Source organism: Mus pahari, chromosome 5 (genome assembly GCF_900095145.1).
Source record: "Mus pahari chromosome 5, PAHARI_EIJ_v1.1, whole genome shotgun sequence".
Classification (NCBI taxonomy): Eukaryota; Metazoa; Chordata; class Mammalia; order Rodentia; family Muridae; genus Mus; species Mus pahari.
In genome coordinates this window covers 156838560-156851180 of record NC_034594.1, presented here as the reverse complement: position 1 = coordinate 156851180, position 12621 = coordinate 156838560, and the positions used below count along the sequence as shown (strand labels likewise).

General features: G+C 46.5%; 1 protein-coding gene across 1 annotated transcript in view; it reads left to right on the top strand.

The window, feature by feature from the left end:
* Positions 1–12621, top strand: part of Marc2 (mitochondrial amidoxime reducing component 2) — a 28041-nt gene extending 15420 nt beyond the window's left edge. Inside the window, exons 5-8 of the mRNA XM_021198394.2 lie at positions 5400–5461; positions 5544–5615; positions 8440–8587; positions 12426–12621. Of these exons, the coding sequence (XP_021054053.1) occupies positions 5400–5461; positions 5544–5615; positions 8440–8566 (261 nt within the window). The 3' untranslated portion in view covers positions 8567–8587; positions 12426–12621. The remainder of the gene's footprint in view (positions 1–5399; positions 5462–5543; positions 5616–8439; positions 8588–12425) is intronic.

The window sequence follows — 12621 nt, the reverse complement described above, 5'->3', positions numbered from 1 at the left end:
ACTGTGTGTGGGTTGAGAAAGCAGGCGGACAGAAGCTGTAGAAGCATGGAATGATGGAGCAAAGGGGCCTCCTGGAGTATTTCAGAGTCCCAAGGGCACTGGAGGAAGGATAGAGGCGGCTGGATGGGGAGTCGGCTCGAGGCCACTGTCCCAGGAGTTTGATTTTTAATGCGTGGCTATTGAGGAGCTGGTGGTGTCTGAACAGGGAAGCTGCTGTGACTGGCATTCATGAAACAGAGATGTAGTGAATGACTGAAGTGTTCCACTAAGTGCTAGAATGTGCGGTAACCTGTCTCCCTGCTCCAGAGAGCACATGGCAGCTTGCCCTGCAGGGCAGCCAGGAGGAGGCAGGATCCCAGTGGTGCATTAGATCATCAGGGGAGTCTCTCCTCAAAGCATCAGCAGGTCTTACCCAAAACCCACAGCAGCAGCCAGATGGCTCCACAGCTGTGCTGACAACGGCTCACAAACCTCACAAGCCACTCTCTAGTCAGTGGAGCCTGGAGAGCCACAGGGAGAGGGGTGGAGGGAAGAAGAAAGAGGGCTACGGGAGAGGAACCCCGGTCTACCCCGGCGGTCTTCCCTTTCTTTCTCAAAAGGTTAAACCTAGATTAGATAGGACCCAAGGTATATACAGTGTGTGTGTGTGTGTGTGTGTGTGTGTGTGTGTGTGTGTGTGTGTGCGTGCACTTTAAGAAAAACAAGACCAAAATTACATGCAGGTCTTTGAAAGGTCTGATGCAAAAGAGGCCTGGGCCTGAAGCTTCATTTGATCCCCGCCCTCCCTGCTTGTTCTTCCTGCCCGAGATTCCCCATTGCCTGTTCAAGCGTTTATGATGAAGGAGCCATTCTTAAAACACTTGTTAAATATTGAGGAGTCTGACACTCCATGTTAGGAACGCATGTTATTAGCTGGGCCTGATGGCACAGGCCTGGCCCTTGGGAGGGAGGCAGGGGACCTCAAGTTCAAGGTCAGCCTGGACTACAGAGTGAGTTGCAGGCCTACCTAGGCTGAAGTATGAGACCCTGACTCAGAATTTAAAATGAGGGACTGGAGAAGTGGCTCACGGGCTAAGAGGTACTTGTTGCTCTTGCGAAGGAGCTGGGTTTGGTTCTCAATACTCACACGGTGTCTCTCAGCCTCCCTCAACCCCAGTTCTGGCCTCCCCAGGCACCAGGCATGAATGTGACACACATTTATATAGTCAGTCACTCACACATATTCATAAAATAAAAATAAATAAATTAGAGAAAATTAAAAATGAAAAGAGGTCTGGGGAGGCAACTCAAGCAGCAAGAACACTTAACCTGCCTGGCATACAGTAGGCCTCAGGTTCAAGTCCCAGGACTGCTGAACTTGACCAAACTGGCCTAGAAATTATCTCGTGAAGTAAAAGTTCCACTGTTGGTCCCTTGAAATTTGCCTGTTGTTCTGGGGGAAGTTTTACTTTAGGCCGTGTTCCAGTTTAGTCTCTCTGACTGTAGTATAAACCTCTGACTGAAAGCAACTGGGAGCAGGAAAGGGTCACACTTTCAAGTGATGGTCTCTCCTTGAGAGGAGTCAAGGCAGGAACTCAGTAAGAACTTGGAACAGAAAGCACAGAGAAACGCTGCTGTGGCTTATGCTCTGTTAACCTTGTACAGCCCAGGTCTACCAGTCTAGGGAATGGTGCTTCCCACAGTGGGCTGGGCCCTCCTACCTCACTTACAAACAAGACAGTCCTCCACAGGCGTGTCTACAAGCCAATCTGATTTTTACAGTCTCTCAATTGAGACTCAAGGCTATGTCAAGGTGACAGTAAATGCTAAGGTAGAAAATAAAATATTTTTTATTTGTCTCCTAAAACATTGCTTTGGTACTAATTTTGCTTTAGGACCTAGAGCTAAGGGAAGAAGACAAGATGTCATGTTTACTGACTGTAGAATTCTTGCTTTTCTGTAACTTGTCAAACTTAACCTAAGGCTAAAATAAGCCCCTGGAGCAGGGGAATTGAGAGTTAGCGAGCCTTGGCCTCCCAAGCTGCCATTGGCTCACATGCCTGTGGCTGCAGCGCCCTCGTGTGGTGAAAGGAGTGTAGAACCCCTGCCCGCTTACAGTCCTGGGCCCTTTCCCTTCCAGACAGGCGTTGTACTTACTGGTCACCCTCCAGCGGGAGGCTTGCCTCGTGTTTGAACACCATTTGTCACATGGTGTGACCTTGGCTTTTACAAAGCTTACATAGCTCCTGGGCCAACTGATTGCTTGGAACATCGTGTTTATTTCCACCAGAAGCAGTTTCTTGGAGGGTGACTGGGGACCCAGGGCATCTGTGGAGACCTCTGTACTGTTGCTGTGGTCACGAACTGGGTGGGAGGTGTCTGGTTGTGAAGACCCAGTTGGTAGTGGGATACTAATTGTGCTCTGCTCTATAATTCCTGTAGCCCCCAGGGAGGAGCTAGTTTGCCTTTGGATGCAGGTGGATCCCAACGTCACAGCCAGTTGCAGAAGGGAGACTAGGTGGTGCTCCCCCCTGCCCTTGCTCTGCCCTCTGTAGAAACTTAAGTCCTTCTCAGGCCCCGAGGGAGTCAAAGCCACCAGCTAACCAGGGGGTCAGTTCTTCCTCATGTGTGTGTCTCTCTGTACATCTATTCAGAGGCCTGACCTGGCCAGTTTCTAAGGAACGTTGTTTGCATCTGATTGTAGACATCTTCAAATGCCCCGTTTCTCCTAGAGACCCAGACAAAGGATTCAACTGATCATCAGTGGGTCTCAGTAGATCAGTCACAAACCTTCAAGAGGTGGACCTCAGATTGTGTTCTTTCTGAGACAGAACCTCAGGTAGCCTAGGCTGTGGGGATGACCCACCCGAGTCATGGAATTCCTGGATCTGTGCCCATATCCCCCAGGGTCTGGAATTACAGCCGTGGGACATCCTGCCAAGCTCCCAGATCACTTTTTAATTAATAAGAGGGACCATGATCTTTATGTAGCTCTATGTAAGCATGTGACTGTGTGATATTAAATATATAGCTACAGACCTTAAGGTGCTGTAAAGACACCAAGACACGATCCTCTGGCATCTTGATGATGTCAAGTGCAGACATGTGACAAAGCAGATGCAGGAGATCATGCCGAAACATGAAACTGTTTCCAGGTTAGAGACAGGATCTGGGGCTAAGGGGTCTGCAAAGTCACCAAAGCTGATCTCTCTCTCTCTCTCTCTCTCTCTCTCTCTCTCTCTCTCTCTCTCTCTCTCTCTCTCTCTCTCTCTCTCTCTCTCTCTCTGCTTGGTCATGTATTCTCTGTCTTGTCACACTCTCATAGCCTGCTGCTCCTTGTCCCATTCAGTGTGTTGGCATTCAACCCCATATGGACGATACATGGCCTGTAGGCTGTAACCCCATGATCTGTGTATATGTGGCTATATGTATACAGCCAGCCCTTCATAGATTTTTACCAACTCAGACAAAATGTGACTTGGTGTCTGGGGAGAAGAATAAGTGGTTAAAAGTGTAATCATAAGGACAGCATTTGGATCCTGGCACCTGGGTAGCAAGTCAGGGATCTCACAAACGTGTAACTGCAGGTCTAAGAATTTGGGATTCTGAAGAGGGTTCTGGAAACAATCCCCTTTGGGACACTGAAATGTATTCAAGTGACTGTGTGTTTGTAAACCATATGCAGTGCTATGACACAGTATGTTTATGCGTGCACACATGTATGTGTGTTTATGTTTTGTACATATGTCTGTGCATTTGTTTCCTTTTTAAGCTGTGTTTATTTCTTCATATATATGTGTGAGCCTGTTTGAGTGTCTGTGCACTGTATGTATGCAGCAGCTGTGGAAACCAAAGAACGGTATTAAATCCCCTGGAACTGGAGTTGTAGCTGCCGTGTGGGTGCTAGGAAGCAAACCTGGGGTCTCTGCCAAAGCAGCTGCTTTTCTTACTGCTGGGCTGTCTGCAGCCCCAGTGTGAGTGTTCATGTGTGTAGTTGTGTGTAATGTTTGCATATGTGTGTATTTAAGTGTGCACATTTATCTGTATGTGTATCTGTATTTGCACTTATGTGTCTGCATGTTTGTGTGTATGTGCTCGTATGTATATGTGTGTTGGTGTGTATTTACATATGAAAGTGCATGTGTATGTATCTGTGCATACATATCTTTGTATATTTGTATGTGTATGAGTGTACATGTGTGTGTACACAGAGCTGTATGTTTGCCAATATATGTCAGGTATGTGGGTGTGTTAAAAATATCAGGGAGGACTGAAAGCTTTGCCTTCATAGTAAAATTTTGATTTTGAGGCCTCGCCACCCTGCTTCCTCCTGGCGTGACAGCTTTACAGTGTGCTGCACGTCTGTCTCTTGGGAAAGTAGGGACGGTAATAGTCACTCCCCTCAATCATGAGGACTAACTGAAGACCGGTGTTAAAGGGTGCAAAGGCAAGGTATAGTCCTGGAGGCATGCAGAGCCTGCATCCTGTGGAGTGGCAGGTGTGCTTGACTATACTATACGCAGGAGTCAACTGGCCTCTGCCGCAGCTGAACCTGCCCGCAGTTCTCAACCTTCCCAGTGCTGCGACCCTTTAGAAGTTCCTCATGAGCCGGGCATGGTGGCGCATGCCTTTGATCCCAACACCACTTGGGAGGCAGAGGCAGGCGGATTTCTGAGTTCGAGGCCAGCCTGGTCTACAAAGTGAGTTCCAGGGCAGCCAGGGCTACACAGAGAAACCCTGTCTNGGAGGCAGAGGCAGGCGGATTTCTGAGTTCGAGGCCAGCCTGGTCTACAAAGTGAGTTCCAGGGCAGCCAGGGCTACACAGAGAAACCCTGTCTCGTAAAACCAAAAAAAAAAAAAAAAAAGAAGTTCCTCATGTCCTGGTGACTCCCAACCATAAAATTATTTTTGTTGCTATTTTATGTTGCTACTTTTGTTCCAGTAAATGTGTTTGCTAGTGTTGGGAATTGTAATGCAAATATTTTTGGAGATAGAGGTTTACCAAAGGGGTCGTGACCCACAGGTTGAGAAACACTGAGTTAAGCCTTAGGGGAGAACAAACTTGTCTCTAGAGCTGCGGGTTTCTCTTTGTATGGTGGAAAGCCACCTGGGGAGTCTGCTGGGCACCCCGCATTTTGGAAGGCTTGTTCTTGCTGACCTGGCAGAATCAGTGATTGAGATTGTGAATCAAGAGGAAGATGCCTGGCCCTGGGGGGCAGTGCTGTGATTGGCTGCCTGGCCCCTGTGCACAGGCGTTGGGTTCCATACTCAGTGCTGTAAAATTGTTTAAGGTGAGTCATGTGTCCTGAACTTGACAACTGTGCCCCCCCCCCCCGCACTTTCCAGTTCTCAGTGTCCCGCTGCTGCTGTCACGTGGAGTATCTGACCAAGACTAAAGCCACCTCTCCCTTTTCTCCTAGGATACTTGGGATGAACTCCTGATTGGTGACGTGGAGATGAAAAGGGTGCTGAGCTGTCCCAGGTAAAGGCTGGGCTTAGACGTGGCCTTTGGGTGTGGAATGCACTTCCGTTTGTAACCGCCATCTAACCCTGGCCTTTGACAGGTGCATTTTGACTACAGTGGACCCAGACACCGGCATCATCGACAGGAAGGAGCCGCTGGAGACCCTGAAGAGGTAGGACGCCACAGTGCTCCCATGTTGTTGATATCACCTGTGCCTATAACCACCTGTCTGTGCGCTATCCCGGGGACACCTCTGATTTGTATCTGTCCCTCAAGGGTGTGAGTCCCTGTTTCTTCCTCATTTTATATTTTTAATTTTCTAGGTGGATCCTCTATTCTGATACATTTTTAGTTGTATAATGTTCTATTTTGAAACTTTAACCTCTCACCGACTTCTTTTTTGGTGTGTGTATGTATGTGTATGTGTGTATTTATGTGTGAGTGAATGTGTGTGTATTTGTATGTGTGTATATGTGCACATGTATGTTCATGTGTGTGCTTGTGTGTATATGCATGTATGTGTATATATTTGTATGAGTGAATGTGTGTGTGCTTGTGTGTTTATATGTATATGTGTGTATGTGTGTATATGTGAAAGTGTGTATTTGTGTATGAATTAATGTGTGTGAATGTGTGTGTATGTGTGTGTATGTATGTGTATGTGTTTGTGTTTATGTGTATGTGTGTGCTTATATGTGTGTGTATGCTTGTGTGTGTGTGCTTATGTGTGTGTGTTTATGTGTGTGTATGTAGGGCAGAGGTTCACATTGAATGACTTTATCAATTGCTTTTCATGTTTGTTTTTTGAGTTTGTTTTATAGAAATTTCTTTTTTTTGAATGATCTATTTATTTTTTACTTTATGTGCATTGGTGTTTTGCCTGCAAATATGTCTGTTCTAGGGTGTCCCCTGGAGCTGGAGTTATAGACAGTTATGAGTTGTCATGTGAGTGTTGGGAATTGAATCCTTGTCCTCTGGAAGAACAGTCAGTGCTCTTCACCTCTGAGCCACCTCTCCAGCGATTAGACTTATTTTCAAAGGGCAGACCTCCTAGCCAGCTAAAACTGCTGTTAGCAGCACTCCGCTGTCTTCTCACTCTCAGACACACATGCACATGTGTTCTCTGAGTGAGGAAGGGTCTCCACGGTTCATTCCTGCATGCCTTTCTCATCTCAAGTGTCACACATGATTTCTCATGGGCACATTCACTTCTCTGCATCCGTGTCAGCAGTTTTTAACCCAAATTCATATTCTGTGGTCATAATAGTCTTAACTTGGTCCCGACTGTCTGCAGCCAGGTCTTCAGAAAATGCCAGATGACTCGGAGCTCCCTGGGCCAGGCTCAAGGCATACAGAACTCGGTCCTTGTTCCCTCTAATGTCCAAGAGGCATTGGGCTGGGATGTGTGAGCCTCTTTCTGCAGAGACACAAAGCAGTGCTGAGTGGCTAGGCCGGTGCCAGCTTGGAAGCAGGGACAGCCAGAAGCTGAAGACACACAAGCTGCTGTGGCTCTGCCCACCCAGGATGCACTTCAGTTTAGGTTTGAGACAAGGCCTTTCACTGGCCAGTGAACTTGCCAGTGAGCTGCAGAGGTCATCTGTCCTTGCCTCCCCTGGGTGCCACTGGGCTTTTTCTCGCTGCCGGAAATGTGACTCCAGGTCCTTGATCCTGCATAGCAAACACCTGACCAACGGAGGCCTCTCCAGGCCCTCTCATCAGTTGTGGCTGGTTGGTTGTTTGCGCCTGCTTTGTTGTGCATTTCTAACAGATTTATACGTCATTTCATGAGACCTTTGGATTTTCAGTTCCATTTGTTTCTGCTTTTTAGAATACACTCAAGGTAATTTTTCTTCAGTAAGCCTTGGCCTTTTTTCATCAGTCTGACTGGCCAGTGACATTTCTGCCTTAATTTTTGTTTGCCCAGGAACTCCAATTTTGAATCTTTTTTTTTTTTTAAGATTTATTTATTTATTATATGTAAGTACACTGTAGCTGACTTCAGATGCACCAGAAGAGGGCCTCAGATCTCATTATGGGTGGTTGTGAGCCACCATGTGGTTGCTGAGATTTGAACTCAGGACCTTCGGAAGAGTAGTCAGTGCTCTTAACAGCTGAGCCGTCTCTCCAGCCCCCAATTTTGAATCTTAATGTTGGAGAAATTGAAGGTACTGGGGGCCAATGCCTCGACCCAGAGCTTTGGCAAGTGTTCTAGTCTCATCGCCCGGGGAAAATAAAATGTCTTGAGGAAAGCAATCGAAGGGAAAAAGAGGTTTATTTCAGCCCCCACTTCCAGGATCCAGTACATCATTGTGGGGAAGGCGGGGCAAGAACCTAAAACACGTCGCTTGGAGTCATGAACAGAGAAATGAATGCCTGTTTGCCCACTTGCTTGTGCTCAGCTTGATCTCTCTACTCTCAGATAGTTCAGGACATCCTGCCTAGGGAATGGTGCCACCCACACTGGGCTGGGTCTTTTCCACATCAGCCCACCAGCCAACCTAGTGTAGAGAATGTCTCATCAAGGCTCTTTCCCTAGGTGGTTCTAGGTTGTGTCATTGACACTGAAAGCCAGTCACCTCAGTGGGTGAGGGGTAGTTCCATTCAGAGGTTTCATGAGCAATTTTTTCCCATGAGTTGTGAGTCCAAGGTACCTAAGTAATAAAGTATTTGTACATACTTACACAAACCCGCACATTTTTTTTTTGAAAGAATGGGTTTCTCTATATAACCCTGGCTGTCCTGGAACTCACTTAGTAGGCCAGGCTGACCTTGAACTCAGAGATCCACCTGCCTCTGCATCCTGAGTGCTGGTATTAAAGGTGTGCGTTACCACACTTGGCTTGGCTACTTTACAATCTTTCCTGTCCACCTCTAGAAAGGGCTTGTTGTTGGCCCATAATTAGCCTGAGGAGCAATCTTCCAAGTTCTGCAGATAACACTGGACTCCTGTCTCCCTTTTGGACTGATGACAGATTTTTTTTTTTTTTTCTTTTCAGCTATCGCCTGTGTGATCCTTCTGTGAAGAGTATATACCAGTCATCTCCGCTTTTTGGGATGTATTTCTCAGTGGAGAAGCTCGGGAACCTGAGAGTGGGTGACCCTGTGTATCGGATGGTGGGGTAATGGATCCCATGGGCTGACGAGGTAAGTTTCCCTGTGTGTCTACAACTCGGACTCTTGACAACACGGCCACATTTTCTCATCATCTGGTTCTTTAAAAATTCTTAAATTATTTTATTCTTTTCTGTGTGTGGATGTTGCACCTGCATGTCCCACCTGCGTGGCAGTGCCCGAGGAAGCCAGAAAGAAGAGGGCCCTGGATCCTCTGCAAGGGGAGTACAGACAGTTGTGAGCTGCCGTGTGGGTGCTGGGAATCAAACCTGTGTCCTCTGTAAGGACAGCCACTGCTCTTAACCACTGAGGTGGCTCATTCACACGCCTTTGTTTTGTTTGGTTTTCTGAGACAGAGTTTCTCTGTGTAGCCTTGGCTGGCCTTGAACTCACAGAACTGCCTGCCTCTTCCTCCTGAGTGCTGGGATTAAAGGCGTGCACTACTAATGCCTGACTCAGATGCTTTAAAAAAAACAAAACAAAACAAAACAAACAAACCTTATACTGCTTTAATTTTGTGGAGAATGAGCAGTTTGGGAATCAGAAAAAAGCGCCCTTCCTTCCTCCCCCCACTCCTTCAATAATCTGTTCCTAAACATCCCTACTTCCCATTTGGTCATAAAATACTGGTGGGTGCCCTTGGTTCCCTGGGGAGCATGGTTAAAGAAACAAGGAGTCAGGCATTGCGGGGCACTCCTTTGATCCCAGTACTTGAGGCAGAGGCAGGCAGATCTCTGAGTTCAAGGCCAGCCTGGTCTACAAAGCTAGTTTCAGGACGTCCAGGACTACACAGAGAATCCCTGTCTCAGACCAAGAAAACATCATCAACAACAAAAAGGGAATAAGGGATAAAGGCAAATGATTTTCTAGGGTTAGGGGTATCTGTGAGTGAGTGTGTGTATGTGTATGAGTCTGTGTGTGTGTGTGTGTGTGTGTGTGTCTATCTGTCTGTCTGAGAAAAGGGAACAAATATTGAAAGTGAGTGCTTTGTCAGACATCTCTTAAATATAACTTAAAGTAAAGACAGTAAGTATGTCAAGCTGACTAGACGGTGCTGCAAAGGTAGACAGTAATGTTCTTACACTGATTGTATCAGGACATCTCAACCCTGAATCCTGCAGACACACGCAGAACCCTCAAGTTATCAGAATGAGGAGTCACTGGCAGACCTCCCCTTGAAGATTCTAAACAGCTCCTCTTTCAGAACCTATTATTCACCCCCGAAGCACTGTTCTTCTTTTTTGTTTTTATTTTATGTGTATGAGGGTCTTGCCTGTGTACTGTATACATGCAGTACTTGCAGAGGCCAGAAGAGGGCGATGGATTCCATGGAACTTGAGTTACAGATGTTGTGAGCTGCCATGTGGACTCTGGGAGGACCCAGGTCCTCTGTAAGAGCAGCCAGTGCTCTTAAACCTCCCCACCGATTTCCTAGGCTTTAAATTCACCACACAGCCCAAACCCTTGATTGAGACTTTTCTCTGTACTTCTTCCCTGAGATTCTCACATATGGTCACCTCTCTGCGGCTTTGCCCCTGCCCACATGACTGACCATCCTAAGGGCACAGTACCATGAGGTTCATGTGAATTAGGAGTAACAGCAGATACATAGGGGTTCACCCTTAGCTTCGAGTCTCTATGGATTGTAAATAGGAAGTAAAGATTGTCCTCACCAAAACATTTAATAAAAGTTATTTTGGTATTAGTTCATTATGTCAGAAACACAAAGGCATTCAATACATATCAGCTATGATTTTTTTTATTATTATTATTTCCTTTGGACTGTTGCATAGAGTTAGGGACCATTGAGGTATAAATGTGAGACGGGAAATGAGAAAAAGGAAATTAAAGCCCAGAGACCACTCAGCCTGACGAAGTTCAAATAGAGCATATGTTTTAAGCAGCCCCTAATGCATCTACAAGGACTTATTAAAGACAAAGAATATGGAAAAACTATGTCCTGGTTGGCAGTTGCAGGGGGAAACGAGCAAGCAGGTCAGCAAGCCAAGAACATGCATTTAGCTGGGGCATTTTGACCCTGAGTTTCCAGAACAAGGTTGGGTGCTTTCCCAAGGGACTTTTCAGGCCAAAATGGCTTCAGCTGAGACAGGATGGAGAAAGCGTACCCTGTTACCACCAGCTGCTGTAATGAGCTTGCCATCATACTCCTAACCACACTTCATTGTTCTTGTTTTCCTGAGACAGGGTGTCTCTGTGTAGCCCTGGCTGTCCTGGAACTCTGTAGACCAGGCTGGCCTTGAACTCAGGGATCTGTTTGTCTCTGCTTCCTAAATGCCAGGATTAAATGCAGGTCCATTACACCCAGCACTTTATTGTTTTGCTTTGTTTTTTTTAAGATGCCTGTCTAAACATATCTGAAAAGCTTCTCATAAAACATAGGGTGCATAGGTTTTGCAAAATTTCTTGTGAGAGTTGGAGAGGTGGCTCAGTGGGTAAAGGCACTTGTGGCCAAGTCTGTCATCCTGGGTGCAATTCCCCAGACCCACCCACCATGTGGGTGGGGAGAACTGTTTCTTCTCCCAAGTTGTCTTTTTTCTTTCATTAGATTTATTTACTTATTTTATGTATATGAGTACAGTGTAGCTGTCTTCAGACACACCAGAAGAGGGCATCGGATCCCATTACAGGTGGTTGTGAGCCACCCTGTGGTTGCTGGGAATTGAACTCAGGACCTCTGGAAGAGCAGTCCGTGCTCTTAACCACTGAGCCATCTCTCCAGCTCCCAAGATGTCTTTTGATCTCCACATATGTGCCATGCCACACACACACATTCACACAAATACACATTCCCTCTCTCTCTCTCTCTCTCTCTCACACACACACACACACACACACACACACACACACACACACACATCAGTAAATGTAATTTAAAACGTTTTAAATAGCCTGATGTGGTAATTCAGACCTTTATCCCTATGCTTGAGAAGCAGAGGCATGAGGGCCTGTGTGAGTTTGAGGCTAGCCTGGTCTACATAGTGAGTTTCAGGACAGCCAGTGCTCCATAAAAAGACATGATTCAAAGAACAAAAACAAACCCCCCAAAGGGAAAAGGATTAAATAAAATCCTTGTGTTTCAAAATTGATGTGTTTTTCAATTGCTCTGTCTTGGATTTGATGAGGTATAGAAGGTAACTAGAGAAGAAAAGACAGCTCCAATTGGACTTGCCCCTGCTGTCCCAGCTCTGGGTGACCGAGCCCAGGCGCAGTGCCTGATGGACTTCTGAGCATCTTTGCAGTTAGAGGCCCCACTGATCACCTGGTGATTGACCTAGTGTTCAGATCCCATCTGCAGTAAGCAAGCATGACCGACCACACTTCTGTAGATCACGCAGGCAGCTTCCGTTTGCTCTCGGCTTTCCAGGAGGCCTTGAGTTTCAGAGACCCTAAAGTGATCCCTCCCCATCCTGTGTGGAGGGAGGGATAATGGATGCCCAGAGCTAAGCAGTACGGCTCCCGTCGCCAACTGACCTAGCGTTGTGGAGCTGAGGAGACCTAGCATTGTGACAGCTGAGCAGAGAGGCCCAGGCCTCACCAGCATCCTGCTGTACTTTTATGTGTGAGGAAATAACCTCTCAGGAGTCATGTTATTTCTCATATCTCTACAAGTGAGCCTTTGTGGGCACAAAGTGCAGTGTGGTCACAGCCAGCAGTATCAAGAAAGACGTCTCCTTAGGGCTCTGATAGGAACCGATTTTCACAAGCGCCTGTTTCTGTGGTGGGAACTTTTACAGCTAATCATTTACATTCCTCAAATTTTGACTTCAATCTGTGACTGTCTTGTTCAAGTTTGAATTATTTATTACCGAAGGTCTGAGTAGGAAAGTAATAGAGAATCTTATTTATTCAGCTTCCAGGTCCGGGGAGACGCATCTGCGAGTCCATCTTCCTGGAAATGATCTGTTTTTCTTTCGGAGCTGTGTACGCCTTGAGTTAATTCAAGAAAAGTGCCAGAGGTGGTTTGGGAATGTGAGGTTGTATAAATTTTAGATAATGAGGTTAAAAAAAAAAAAAAAACGGAATTGTGTCTACAATTATTCTGAATG